General features: G+C 36.1%; 1 protein-coding gene across 1 annotated transcript in view; it reads right to left on the reverse strand.

Annotated features, from left to right (window-relative positions):
* The window catches only part of cdc5l (CDC5 cell division cycle 5-like (S. pombe)), a 47,375-nt gene that overhangs the window by 21,567 nt on the left and 10,799 nt on the right, over positions 1 to 15,009 (reverse strand). Inside the window, exons 4-10 of the mRNA XM_060851480.1 lie at positions 14,497 to 14,624; positions 11,528 to 11,627; positions 10,147 to 10,365; positions 5,548 to 5,692; positions 3,466 to 3,654; positions 1,968 to 2,116; positions 1,227 to 1,389 (exon numbers count right to left, since the gene is read on the reverse strand). Coding sequence (XP_060707463.1) covers positions 1,227 to 1,389; positions 1,968 to 2,116; positions 3,466 to 3,654; positions 5,548 to 5,692; positions 10,147 to 10,365; positions 11,528 to 11,627; positions 14,497 to 14,624 — 1,093 coding nt within the window. The remainder of the gene's footprint in view (positions 1 to 1,226; positions 1,390 to 1,967; positions 2,117 to 3,465; positions 3,655 to 5,547; positions 5,693 to 10,146; positions 10,366 to 11,527; positions 11,628 to 14,496; positions 14,625 to 15,009) is intronic.

Consider the following 15,009-nt stretch of genomic DNA (forward strand, 5'->3'; position numbering starts at 1 on the left):
CCAACAAAAAAAGTGCAAAAGTAATGATTTTTTTGACACTAACATTGACACCATTCAGTCAGCAGCCCTTGCTGTTACCATTCCTTCCCAGAGTTAAACAGGTTACGTTGCCTTCTAATTCCATCAAAGTTGTACATTGTTACGGTTTTCAATTTTCACTATCCTGTTAGAAAATTCTGGAATCTTCAAATGTTGCAAATAAAATTGTTTGCCACTTCTTTAACTTTTTTTATAATTCGGGTTATTTTCTCAGAATGTACAGCGTAAAAATAAGTCATTTGCCTCAATGATCTATAATACGTTATTGGCATATTGGCAAATTATATCGGCTAGAAGCAGCAATAAACAATGCTGATTATCATTTAAAAAATATTCACTAAATAACAGAGAGTAGGAGTAGGCCATTTCACCCACAGAGCATTTTCTTCCACTTCTCTCCCCAGACTCCTGGACATCTGTAGTATCCTAGAAATTATTTCTTCCTTAAATGGACTTGATTTCCACAGCCTTGTATGGTAGCAAATCCACAAGTTCACTATCTGAAGATATTTCTCTTCATCATAGTCCTAATTGGTCTACCTTTCATCTAGAGACTTCTTGTTTTTGAACTCCTAAACAGAGGAAGTATCGTCTCCTCCACTGAATCCATCCAGCTCTGTCAGACGTTGCTGTGTTCCCTCTAATGGCAAATATCTCCTTAGATAAGACTTCACACAATACTCAGTCTCACCAAGGTCTGGTAAAATTGCAGTAAGACATCCTCATTCCTTGTGCAATCCTCTTGTAATAAAGGCAATCATACCTTTTGTCTTCCTAACTGCTTGGTGCACCTGTATGTTTGCTTTCAATCCCTTTGTACATCATTTCTCTGCCCATCTGCTTTCACACTCATCCATGTTATGCTATAGCTGCCATCTATTTACCCACACAATCAGCTTTTCAAAGCTTGAAGCCTCTTTACAAATGTTACATACAGGTATTTGGTCTCAAATGAAAACAAATTCAATCTACAGGCCAAATTCAAATAAATACAATTTGAAGAGAAAATAATTACATATTGCCTTTCATATTGCATAATATCTGAATAGTAAGAAGTGTTAAGGCAAGTACTTAAGATCAGATCTGTCATTGTGTACATTTAAGTGTTGTGTATATTATGTACTAAAGTAAAAATATTCTATTTTGTTAACCACAGATTAACTCTGGAAATAGTCCTGATGGCCTACCAATTGCTTGTTGTATGAAGGATCATTATAATCCACAATTTCTTCTCCTGGGTTGATATTTAATTTGTCCCGTAAAGGAGTCCTTCCTGGGGTCACTGCAACACCAGGTTTAGGCGTCATTCCACTACGTGGAGTCAAGCCATCATTATCATGTGTCGGAGTCCTAAATTTTTCAAAACAAAAAAAACAAATCATTCCGCTAAGATTTCTCTATTCAAAATAGATAAATGCTGAATATGTGATTAATGAAATGCAGAGATTACATAAAAGCTCAGTTAGGTTGTTGATAGATCAAATAATTTCTCTTCTGCCCTTCATTTTTTTGCCATTCTTACTAGGAGTTCATTCATCCTCATCCATCCTGGCAAGGAGATAATAGATGCATTTATCTCCACTGTCTTGACTGGAAACAATGTCTCCTGGACCTACATTTAAAACTGATGATCTAACTTATCTACTCATTTTTCAAGACCTCAGCACAAATGAGGAGAGAGGATGGATTTTATTTTCTCTTTTCAGGTATCAACTCATGAGCCATTCATAAGCTAAGAACTATTATGTCAATAAGCAACATGAATTAAGTTTTAAAAAAATTAAATATTACACATTATATTAAGCAGTAATCCAATCATTTCAGTTAGTTTGTGCAAATATATAATGTTTTATTTTTTAAAACAAAACCGAGCTGGTCAAAAACATTTTAATTTTCTGAATTTTCTGAAAAATTACATAATCCTTTACCTGAAGGGTGTAGTAAGCAGAGTGTTCGGTGTTTGTACTACCTGTCGCTGTGGGGTTACTCCTGAGAAATCACTTTCATGGAGAGGTGTGTTCAGCCCACCTTTTAGAGGCGTATCAACATTTGTCAGTGCCATCAAGTTTTGAGCTTCCTACATAATGAAGAAGAAAACAGAAAAGGCAATTTTTCTGCACACTCACCCATTTTTTCTGAAAGAGATCAGTCAATGGCTAAGACTAAGAGCCCAATTCCAGCAGTCAGTCAGTACTTCTTCGAACCAAAGCAGAACCTTCTCTGAAATTCACACTTTTGAAAGTATTTGGAACCTTCCTATCAATGGCTCAATAATAATCAAAAGCAAACTTGAGACCTTCAATAAGGCAGACTAAACCAAAATCAAAATGCATAATTTACACTTAATTTGCCTCGCTGAGCTCAGAGCAGTTGATGTAAAGTGCCAGCTCAAACTCAGGTTTGATTATTGACATGACCAATTTTAACCAGTCCATTATGGAGTAACACTAGTGACTTCATTGCTACTAAGTAAAAGGAAGGAAATCCAAACTGTATTTTCCAGTAATTCTATTAGATGAATCCTGATGAAAGTGCTTGTGTGAGACCATTAGATGCTGATTTGGTTCAACTTGACATCAATTGTACTGGTAACTTTGGAACATTTTAGCAGCAAAAAGAAACTGAAATAAATTTGGAGGAAAAAAATCTTAACCTAGATCTAGTGATCAGTATTAAAATCAGAAACCCTATTTCTGACCTTAATCAGACAAACAGATTACACAGATGACAACCTTTCGAGTTGTCATGAAAACATCTGGACCAGGATCATTCTTAGTTAGGCATTTCAATGTATTCCAGTGACTCAAGCAACCAGCAAGAAGTCAACTGACTGGGGGATGGTATCAGGGGCATGGTGAAGTGGTCAGTTTAATTGTTCATCAGGAACTAAGGTTGGTTTCATATTTTCGGATTAACTATTAATCTAAGTCTGTCGGAATCCTCCAAAGTGTCTCACTCTAAGTTAGAGATGGCAATCTTTGGAGGCTTCCAGAATCCACATAACTGCTTATGGGAGCTTTTTAGAATACTGTACACAGCAATCACAGGAAGTCAGTTGTATCGGGACTACAACATGGATGGATGTCCAATTTTACACTATGCTTCCGCGACCATTATTTCTCGTCAAAAGATCTGGGTTCTGAAATATAACAACATTTCCTAATCTCTAAAACTAAACAACTTTAAAAACAAGTACTACACTTCTACAATTTCTTGTTTTAATTCAAAAAACAAAATATTCAAACTTGAAGCTCAGAGGAAGGAAAAAAAAACTTTATGTTATTAAGACAAGAATCATGTTAAAAAAGAACAAACATTTAAAGAATATTGTAGTGATCAAGAAATATTTGCAGGAAAGCCTCCAATAATGACAACGCATGATGAGTTCTGATAAAAATTTAATTTAGCTTAATATGGTTTAATTACCTGGAGAATACGATCTTGGGCTGCAGGAGTTCGTGCGGTTCGCAAACTCAAACCAGTGTTGGCAATGCTATATTCAGATATGAGAGCATTGGAAACGGAGTTTGGCATTCCGGACTCTTCGACTGTCTGACAGGCCATCTCACTAGCCTGACCAATTTTGACTACTTCTTCCAGCTCAGCATCAGAGATCTTTTAAAAAGGAACACATTTTCTTTAAGTGAATAGCGAAGCATTAATTCCTTTAGCATTATAAAATAACTATGCATTGCTGATATATAACTTTATTAGTTAAAACTCTAACCAGCCCTCACCCAATACACACATTCTTGCAGACAGACACAAACAAAAATAATTGTTACAGGCACAGGAAAAGGCCAGAAAGGAAGTTCGATGGTTTCTGCTTCCAGAGACATGATCAGGATGCTGTTCCTTGCATGGGCACAGGTCAATTGATTCACAGTTATAAAGTGCTTCACTTATTAGTTATGCATGAAGAAAAAAAAATGGCTTTCTTCAGACTTAATTTTGATTTACGGCAGAGAAAACTGACAGCTCCTTCCCTATTGGAGATTTGGTGACTTCTCCCTCAAATATTCATATACATAAACAGTTCAGCTACCTGGGAGAAAATGACAGAATTGTCACAGACCATACCTTGTTGTCAGCTGAAGTTCCATTCCTACCTACCCTGTGACTCCAGCTCATTTGTGTTGAGACATCCGTCTCTGCTTCAACAAACAGCTCTGCAAACAGTACTTACAATGAGTGCCAGGTAATTTGCTTTTAAAAAATGGGAGAAGCCTTCAACAATTCTTGGCTTTTAAAAGTCTTCTGTTTTCAGATCACAATCAAAAATACAGAAAAATTAAGAAATGCTATCTTTACATTAGTGGGCAGTTTATATCACACAGTTTATTATATACTGGCAAAGGACAGAGCTCTATTTCCAACATTAGATGCGATTTTCACTTGGGACAACATTTATTAAATAACCCAGACTATGCACAGTTCAAAGTCGCAGCATAGGTTATTTAGGAACAGACATGAGGAGAAATTTCTTCACCATAGTGTGGTGGTCCTGACGAATCTTCTGCCACAGAAAGTGGTTGAGATCAAAATACTAAATGCTTTAAAGGAATTAAATATAGTTCTTAGAGCTAAAAGGATCAAGGCTTTAGGGAAAATCAGGAACAGCAATTGTTGAGTAATTAACTTTAATCATAGAATGTTTGAACAGGCTTATAGCGCTGAATGGCCCACTTCTGTTCCTATTTCTATGCTTGTATGAGACAAAAAGGACTTTCCACTTTGTGATCTGAACTTTTAGTCTTCAGAATTTTAATCACTTTTTGACTATATTTATTTTCCAACCATAGAATATGGGTTAAATCACTTGTCTTCTGCCTCCCCTGTTTGAGTGTGCGTGGTTGTTGGTTTGGGTGTGAGATTGGGTGTATAGGTTAAATTGCATTCTTCTGCTGTTCTTTTTAAAGTTAAGCTTGATACAATAAATATTATTTTTACAGTCACTGACAAAACCTAGTATTGTTTGCTCCTGTCCTGGTAGCAGCTTGTCAGGCAAATTAAGTTCTGGTGATCTAATTCAGATGTTTCAAACTTATAGTTTGTAACTAACTTGTGCAATAGTTGGGCATGATTAAAACTGGACTATTTTGTAGGCAAAAGGAATGTGTACATATACAATTTGATTTGGGGTGCGGGGATGCCAATTTCTGCTGATTCCCATGGCAACACTGACTAGTCAGAGTCTACATGCTTAGTTGGCAAACTTAGATTGACAGTTAACTATTTCTGCTGTATCTCCATCGCAACAATGGTCCAACAATTCAGTAGCTTCTTCTTAGACTGTATAAACTGTTATTCACTTTCAAACTTGTTTCTTGAGTCCGAATACTGATGAGCACAAAATGACAATGTCGATTTTTTAGCAACAATAAAGAATTGTATAACTACAATTTTCATCTATTCACATGCTTGGAAGGCAGTAATGTGAAGTAGATATCACAATAGAAAGCATAAATATTATCTTTACAGTTTTTAGAATAGAAATGTACTATTTACCTGTGGTGCAGGAAGAACTAGTTTACTTCTTTTTTTGGTAAACTCAGAGACTCCACTAATCTGTAATATAGCAGAAGGCAAATCTGATTCCTTCTTCTTTTTCAGACGCTGCTTATCTTTCTTCTGTTCAGATTCTTCTTTCTCACTGAATTAAAAAAAATACAGAAGTTAAATATTCAAGAGTGGTCGAAAGCAAAATGCAGGCTTTAAAAGTCCATTAAAGCATTTGAAATCTATAATTTGTTCAGTCTAAGAAACTGAAATCTAACATAATTGAACTCGAAAATATTCACATTGATTAATTTACACACACAAATCTTAAAACTAAGCAGCATGCAATTTTTTAGGCAGTCAGGTCTACTTTTAATTTTACATTCTTTTATTATGAATTATACTGGTTAATATTATACAAAATGAGTAAAGGTTGCAGCAAAAAAGTCCTTCAACCAACTAATTAATATGGATTGATATTAAATAAAATTTCAAATTACTTTTGCCAGTAATTGTAAATATGAAATTGCTATCAATGGTTTTCCCATTCCCAATGCATGCTTGAAAACCCATAGCCCATTTCATAAATCATTTTGACTTAAAGTCAGCCAAACATTAATTGGGATTTTCCTTTCGTTTGAAAGCTCACATGGAGTTACTTGATTCTTATTATACCTTTACGTGCACTGTAAAAAATAGAGTAATAATTAAAATATTGTACTAATTTAGGTTGAAGGAATTAAGCATTGGCTTTTCTGAGCTATCGGTCTCGGCAGAACCCAATTGGAGTCAATAACTGGATGCATAATTTGGGAACAATGTTGTTTATTTAACACTGTTCTTCAGCAATTAATAGTTTTTCTCACTCCAATGGTTATGACCTGCCTCACTGCTCAGATTAATGTTCCCTTTGTCTGTTAGCTGAACTCCCATGTTATTGTTGTGATTTAGCTGCAGCACTCACATTTATCCCAAAATTGTGTTCAAACTTTCTTTGTATTTCCAATGAAATGATTCCAAGGCCTTGACAGAGACTAGAGAAATCCCTCCATCCAGTTAGAACTCCCCTTCTCCAAAGCATTTTTTGCTGAAATCACAGCATCCCTAACCATCCCACCATTGAACCTTTCCCATTGCTGCTTCAATGTTGATTAATATAAAAATTCTAATTTCCAATTCCTGATGCTTTCCATGGCTGACAGATTTCTTTGGTACCTCATCTGTTTGTCTCTTTTCCATCACCAAATTCCTCTGGCTCCTAGAACACTATCCTAGTTCTGTTTCTCTTCGAGATCCTCCTTGTAACTCATCCAAGGTTTCAACATTTTCTTACCAAATCCACGCTACTGTCAGGGACCAAGCTCCACTTTATCTCCATTTTATAGTTTCACTCAGTAACATCGCACAACACACCATTCAGGCATTGTCAGTTTTTGAAAAACAAATCCAATTAATCTCACTCCCTTTCCTCACAACCCCATAATTTCTTTTCCTTCAATTTCCTTTTGAAAGTTATTATTAAATCTGCTTCCACACAGGCAGCACTTTCTAGATCTCAACAACTCATTGTTTAAAAACATTTTCAACATATTACCTCTGGTTCTTTTTGCCTATGACATCAAATCTTTGCCCTCTGCATACTGAATACTTGGCACAGTTTACTTACTCTTTCAAAACCTTTCATGACTTGAAAACCTCTTTCAAATCTCCTCTTAACCCTCTGTATTTTAATGAGTGAAGCTCTTCCTTCTCCTTTCTCTCCAACATTCTTAAAGCTCTCCCATTTCTAATAAAAGGGGAAATTCACATCAATTCAATAGTTTGATTGATTTGCATCTGAAGAGATGAACAATGCAGGTTATGATGAGAGTTAGAATCAGGAACAGCAATTTGTGATCTCTACATCTAATTATATGTGATCTTCAGAAGTTGATATCGACTTTAAGAGATTAACAATAGTAACCTTCATATGAGCATTTCATTTATTGCCATCTGGCTTGCCTTCTCCCAATAATCCCGAACATTATTTCTTTAAAAATAACACTCCGGTTTGAGGGCATTGATTGATCAAACACTCCACTCAAGATCTTAACCAGGTCTTATCTGGTGTGAAAAAAAAGCACATTTTTAAAATCACTTTTGCTTTTTTTTTGGCCAATTTTCCTACATCTATGTCCATATGTTGTTTAACCTTTCACAAGTGGGAACATTTTCTTCCCCTTTACACTATCCAGACCACTGATGATTTTGAATTCCACTATCAGATCTTCTCTTCTCCAAGGAAAACAATCCTAACTTTTCCAATATAATTTCATATCTTAAATCCCTTATTCCTAAAACTATTCTCATAAATCTCTTCTCTACCCTCTCTAATGCTGTTGGATTCTTCCTGAAGTGAGGTATCCAAATATGGATACAATAACAAGGCCGTGGCACCTGCATTGATGGCGAAGGTTTCAAACACCTTTATGGACGCTAGACTTTAAGAACAGGATGTTCTTAGCTCTTTTTTTTCCCTTTTACTGCTTTTGTTTTTAAATTCTAGTTTTGTAACCAAGATGGTGCCAGAGAATGATGACTTTCGACACATTTCACTGTACTCACGTATTCCTATTTTTTAGTACATGTTTCAATAAAATCTAATTCTAACCCAGCTGAAGCTGACACTCTCCTTAACAAAGAAACACAGGCTCAAGTATTAGAAAGATGCAGAATTTGAACTGAGCAAAGGGATAACAAACATAGTAGAGTCTTAACTATTTACCATGTTCATTAATGATGGGAGAGAGTTCAATAGCCAACTTAGTCAATAACACAAAGATAGGAAGTAAGAAGTGTTATTAGCAAACTAAATAAATGTGTAAAGCTGAATAATTGATTTCTATGCAGGTATAGACCTTAAATCGACAGATCAGATTTCTCCTAATAGTGAAAATCTAGAAATAAGGAGGTCGAAAGAGATCCATGTGTACAGATTATAAAATACCAAACAGACAGACAATAATGAAAAAGGCTAAAGGAATATTTTTTGTTTTATATCTAGAAGGCTAGAATACAAAAGAGTCTGATGAAGGGCTTATGTCTGAAACATCAATTCTCCTGCTCCTCGGATGCTGCCTGACCTGCTGTGCTTTTCCAGCACCACACTCTCGACTCTAATTTCCAGCATCTGCAGTCCTCACTTTCTCCTACAAAAGGGTCAAGTCAAATTATAACAGTGAAAGCCTGAAATAAATCACACCTGGAGTACTATGAACAGTTCAGATCACACCATCAAATGATATACTGGCATTGGAGGGAGTGCTCTAGATTTATCAGAATGATACCTGAATTCCAAAGAAATTATGAAGAGAAATACAGTCAGGAGGAGTAATTATCTGGAATTTACAAGGCTAAAGGGTCATTTATCAAAATTTCTTAGACATTATGGTGAACTCATATGGTAGATAAAGAGTTCATTTGGGAATCTAGGACTGGAGACATAATGTAAAGATGAGACCCAGACTTTTCAGGAGTAAAGAAACACTTCCAAACACAAAGGATGGCAGAAATTTCTGGTTTTCTATACCAATGCTACATCAATTGTTAATTTTAAATTTGAGTTAGATAAGAGTTCTTTCAAACAAAAGAATTGAATGATATGTGAAATGGAGTGAGGTCACAGATCAAGCATGATCTCATTAAACGATAGACCAAGCTTGAGGGACTTAAAAGGTTTTCATCAAGCTGTGCAACTTGCTTGGTGAAAGGATATTTTAACTCCTAATGGACTGATTCCCATTTCCAGTAATTTTTGATATTTTATTGCTTCTGTAATGTTCTACCTGTAAATATATTTATTATTTTTAACCAATACATATTAATCTGACTGGTTTATACTTTTCATCTATTATTTTCATATTATAATGGGCACAACGGAGAGAGAATTAGATTACTTACAGAGTGGAAACAGGTCCTTCGGCCCAATAAGTCCACACCGACCTGCCGAAGCCAACCCATTCACGCCCCTACATTTACCCCTTCGCCTAACACTATGGGCTATTTAGCATGGCCAATTCACCTAACCTGCACATTTTTGGACTGTGGGAGGAAATAGGAGCACCCGGAGGAAACCCATGCAAACATGGGAAGAATGCGCAAACACCACACATTCAGTCACCGGAGGCAGGAATTGAACCCAGGTCTCTGGCGCTGTGAGGCAGCAGTGCTAACCACTGTGCCACCCACTAAAGATTAAAAGTAAACATTAAAAAGGGGTTGGCATGGTGGCTAAATGGTTAGCATGCTGCCTTAGTGCCAGGGTTTGATTCCAGATTTGAGTGACTGTGTGGAGTTTGCACATTCTCCCAGAGTGTGTGGGTTTCTAGCTAGGACTTCATTTTCCTCCTACAGTCCAAAATGAGCAGGTTAAGTGGATTGGCCAAGCTAAATTACCTCCATAGAGTCCAGGGATGTGCAGGCTAGGTGAATTAGTCTTGGTAAATGCAGGGTTATATGGTTGAAGTAGGGGACTAGGTCTGTATGGGATGCAATAAGGTTAGGGTTCTCTGCTTTTGTTCTGAGATTCTAGGTATTCTAAGTATAATTTAGTATTTTACTGCAACTTACGATCTTAGCTCTCCATCCAAATGCTGCTGGCGGAGTCTCTTGAAGTCTGGTTCAAGTGCTTGATGGTTTTCCTCAGCGGTATCATAAAAACCTGCTGCAGGTTTCTTTTCAAAGGGAATTTCAGCATTATAATCCACTCCTCTCTTCTTTTTTCTTTTCTTTTGTATCTCAATTCCAGCAGCTCGCAATTCCCTGCGCTTCTGAAGGGCTGCAAGTCTCCTACGTAACAAAGTTCATATGGACATGCATTATTAACTTTCCATGAAGGGTGCACCTCGCAATTCTGCCTATTAGAAAACCAATTGATATAACTTTGCAGCAAGTTATATTTGCAGAAGTTGACTGGAACAATCCTGAAGCCTAGATTTATATAATTTACCTTCAATTTATTTTCTCCCACTTTTTTTGGTTTTCTTTTGTTGGCTTTTAAAGCTGACTCAATCCTCTGGTTTACTACTCATCTTCACCACACTGAGTGTTTTCCTTTAATTTTGATACTATCCATAACTTCCTTGGTTAACTATGGGCAGTTTATTTCTTTCTGACAATTCATTTTACTCCCTGGGTTATATCTTTAATGCAAGCCATTGTTCATAACTCTCTTTACTGCTAAACCTCTTTCCCAGTCCACTCCATCAGCTCTACCCGTAATTCCTTTATAATTGCCGTTGTTTACATTTGGCCTGTTGTTTCCAACCCAGGTTTATCACTCTCATACTGAATGCTAAATTCTAACATATTTTAATCACTGTTTCCTAGGACATCTTTTACTCCACGATCATTTATTAAACCTACCTTATTACATATTACTAGATCCAAAAATGCCTGTTGGATCCACAGCATATTGTTCTAGGAAACTGTTCTAAATAGTCAAGATTAGAGTGGTGCTGGAAAAACACAGCAGGTCAGGCAGCATCTGAGGAGCCAGAACATCGACGTTTCGGGCACCTTCCTGATGAGCGGCTTTTGCCCGAAACGTCGATTTTCCGGCTCCTCAGATGCTGCCTGACCTGCTGTGCTTTTTGAGCACCACTCTAACCTTGAGTCTAAACTCCAGCATCTGCAGTACCCACTTCTGCCTAACTGTTCTAAATACACTAATTTGCTTCTTATGACTATCTGTTAATTTGACTTACCCAAACTACATTACAATTAAAGGCACCCATGATTAATGGACTGCCACCATGTTTAGCAAGATGCACAGTTGCTAAGTCCACCCAAGTATAAGAATTGGGTTATTATATCATAATAACAGTAACAGGTTCATTTCTGAAAAAAATTCTCCTTTTATTCAGACTTTAATCTGCAGCTCCAGTTACCCTCAGATCTGTTCTTAAAATATGACACGAATTTTGTTGTACAAATTATTTCAAAGACTAACCTGGCTTCTTCAAGTTGCTTTTCTCGTGCTTTCCTCTTTGCTTTCTTGCCTTGAGTATTAGCCAAACGTGCTCTAGCCTCAGACAGCATCTCAAGTTCATCTAAGAATTTTTTAAAAATGTAATTTGGACATTATAAGATCAGTACTAGGAATGTACAATGATAAGCAAAAAACTTTGATGTTTAAAATGTATACAAAATATATACAGCCTCACCCATCATAACAAACAAAATACATTGAAAAACATATACCCTGATAAATCTCTTTGTCAGACCTCAGGTCCACTTACATTAACATTTGAAGTTAAGAAAATATCAACAAGAAATGTTAGGAAATTGAATCTTCGCCTCCCCAATACAAAACTTAATTTTATAATGAGAAATGGGCAATGACAACCACCACAGTAATGAAAGGTGACGTGCAGCTAATATATTTCATGATGATTAGAAATAATAAACAGTATGACTTTCAAAATTTAAATATAATTTATAAAAAGTCCAAACAAGGCTACATATGTCTTAACATACATTAAGTATATTTCATCAGCTAAGAATTAATCATATACTCTCAGTTGTATATGAAACATAAAGTTAAAAACTTACATCTGCAAAAAACAGTTTGCAGAAGTGGGACAAATACAAGAGATGCCTCAAAAAGCAATGCAAACAAATCACTCAAAAAGCTTAATTAAGTCATTTTAGTTTAGAAAATGGATGCATAATTCAAAATTAAATTGTGAACATCCAAGTAAATAACAGCAAGGACCCTCAAACAAAGGATTGAGAGTACGGAATAGCAAGTGAAAGGAATTCCTGAGGAAAATAAACTGTATCCAAATGTGGATAACTGAAGAAACTGAAATTCAAATGAGAAAGGAAAAGCAAGTTTTTGATAATTATCAAATTCAAAATCAAACAGAAAGCCACCAAGCTTTAAAAAAAAATACCAGGGCCAAAGAAAATATTTTTTCCAGGGAAAAAGCAACAGGTTGACATTGGGTAAATATGCTCATTTGAAGATCTAGTGCAGCCAGAATGGGCCAAATGGCATCACAGTAACAATTCTGTGATTCAAAGAATGTATTAGATAATGTTGGACCTGAGTACTTGAACAACTTGAAAAAGAACAGTCAGAGGTAATTTTACAAAACAGGAGTATGCCATTCATCTTATTGACCGTGTTTCACCATTCCTATATCATTAATACCTATTTATATTAGCTCCACCTACATGCCTCAGTTCCTTAATCCTTAATGTATATGTTTAGAAAAATCTATTAGACTCAATTTTGGAATTTTCAGTTGACCTACCAAGCAGTTTTTTGGAGGAAATGTGTGTAAACATATGCTTTCCAAGTAAGGATGGCAAATTTTCATCTCCAAAGGATTTTATCATTAGGTTTTTACCAAAACACTAGCTTTTTCATTCCAGATTTTTATTGAAGTTTCATATGTTCATACAATAAACTCCATATCCCAATGTTTTGCCAACATGATCAATCCCCATGCGCTCATTTTTAAAAACAGTCCCCCACATAGAACCTTGTCAAATTCTTTCCATAAGTCCATATATGAAACATCTTCAGAACTCCCATACATACCGTGTACATTACTTGCTCATAAAATTCAACTCAAATCGTTAAACATAACTTGCCCTTTACAAATCCATATTAGTTCTCTAATTTCCAAATACTTAGGCATTCCATTCTGAATGAGAGACTCCAGGAGTCTCCCTACAGCTGGTGTTACAACAAAAATCCTACAATTTCTTATTTTTTCTCCTATGCATCATGAATAGTGGACATTGGAAAATTAACAAAGAGGGGATATTTCCTGAATTATCCATTGAAAGATTTTCTCAGCTACTTCTAAAATTCCATTTTGGTGACCATTGGATTCTGGATATTTGCTTATCTTTAATTTCAATAGTTTGCCTATTATAAATCAACTGAATTCCTGTTCTTTTTTAGTTTTTCTTGTTTATGTCATGTTTATCGCTTTCTCTACCAAAGCAAAGCACTTATTTTCTAAACATGTTATTTCACTGTGTCCATTAATTTTGTCTGCTTTAGAGAGAGAGTTAGACTTGTCTCTGGTTTAACTGGGATATTAACTCAAAAGGAGCTTCAACAACGATAACATGATTTGGCACATATAAATAAGTAACATTTTCAATTTTAATCAAACAAAATCATTAACCATTTTCATCTTACTTCATGTTCACAGAATTCTAGGTGCCAAAGGATCATATGTCATGTTTGGTATATCTTTCAAAACATCAACAGTGACTGACAAATCAGCATTACCTTCTTTATGAAGGGAACATTAATTGCTGTTTGCCATTTTTAACCAACATTGCTGAATTTCCTTAAGAAATACTATACCTCAAAATCATGTGATAGATAACATCAGGCTCAATGGTTTACATTAGAAGTGACTATGCATGAAACATTTGTGAGTCTTTTAAAGGAAAGGGAATATCCAATCCCTGAAATCAAATGTGTTTTCATTGTTTGGTAACTATATGTAAATGATCTTGTTCAGAAATACTGTTAGTGTACATATGACACAAATATGCTTCAGACAAAATATCCATGTCATCATCAAGATTTTTATTAACATCACCTGATTGCCTCAGTTCATCTGTTACAGAAGTGCTCATCCATGTCATTGTTACTTAAACATTTGACTATTTCAACTCAGGATGGTCAATCTTCCACATTTGAACCTCTATACGCTGGAGCTTATTTAGAATTCTGCTGCCTATGTCCTTACTGCAGTAAATGTGCGCATTCAACACTTCTCAGTTTACTGAACCACAATCGGTCCCATTTAAGCAATGACCCAATTTTCAAATTCTTATTTTTTCTAATTTCTCCAGGGCCTCAACCTACCACCTCTGCTAATCTCCCCCATTGCACAGCTCTCCGGGATGTCTGCTTTGCTTTACTTGCTTTTAATCATGAAATACCTTCATCCATATCCACTGGGTCAGGCCTGGCTGGTTTTGTTTCTGGATTTGGATCAATCTCGCCAGGTTTAAGCTTTCGAGGATCATCAGCAGTTTCTTCTTCTTGATCTCTTTGTGCAGCTTTGTCACTGAAACATGTCCAGGGACATCAATTCAATTTCATAACAACTTATTAAAAAGCAGTGATTTTCACAACATTCTTTCAGAAGAGTCAGCCTAAAATTGTGGAGGAGCTGGTGTTGGTCTGGGGTGGACAAATTTAAAAATCACAAAACACCAGTTTATAGCCCAACAGGCTTATCTGGAAGCTCTAGCTTTCGGAGTGCTGCTCCTTCATCAGGTAGCTGGAGGGGCAGCGCTTTTTTTTAGATTAGACTTACAGTGTGGAAACAGGCCCTTCGGCCCAACAAGTCCACACCGACCCGCCGAAGCGCAACCCACCCATACCCCTACATTTACCCCTTACCTAACACTACGGGCAATTTAGCTTGGCCAATTCACCTGACCCGCACA

The sequence above is a fragment of the Hemiscyllium ocellatum genome, chromosome 3, assembly GCF_020745735.1.
Source record: "Hemiscyllium ocellatum isolate sHemOce1 chromosome 3, sHemOce1.pat.X.cur, whole genome shotgun sequence".
Lineage (NCBI taxonomy): Eukaryota > Metazoa > Chordata > Chondrichthyes > Orectolobiformes > Hemiscylliidae > Hemiscyllium > Hemiscyllium ocellatum.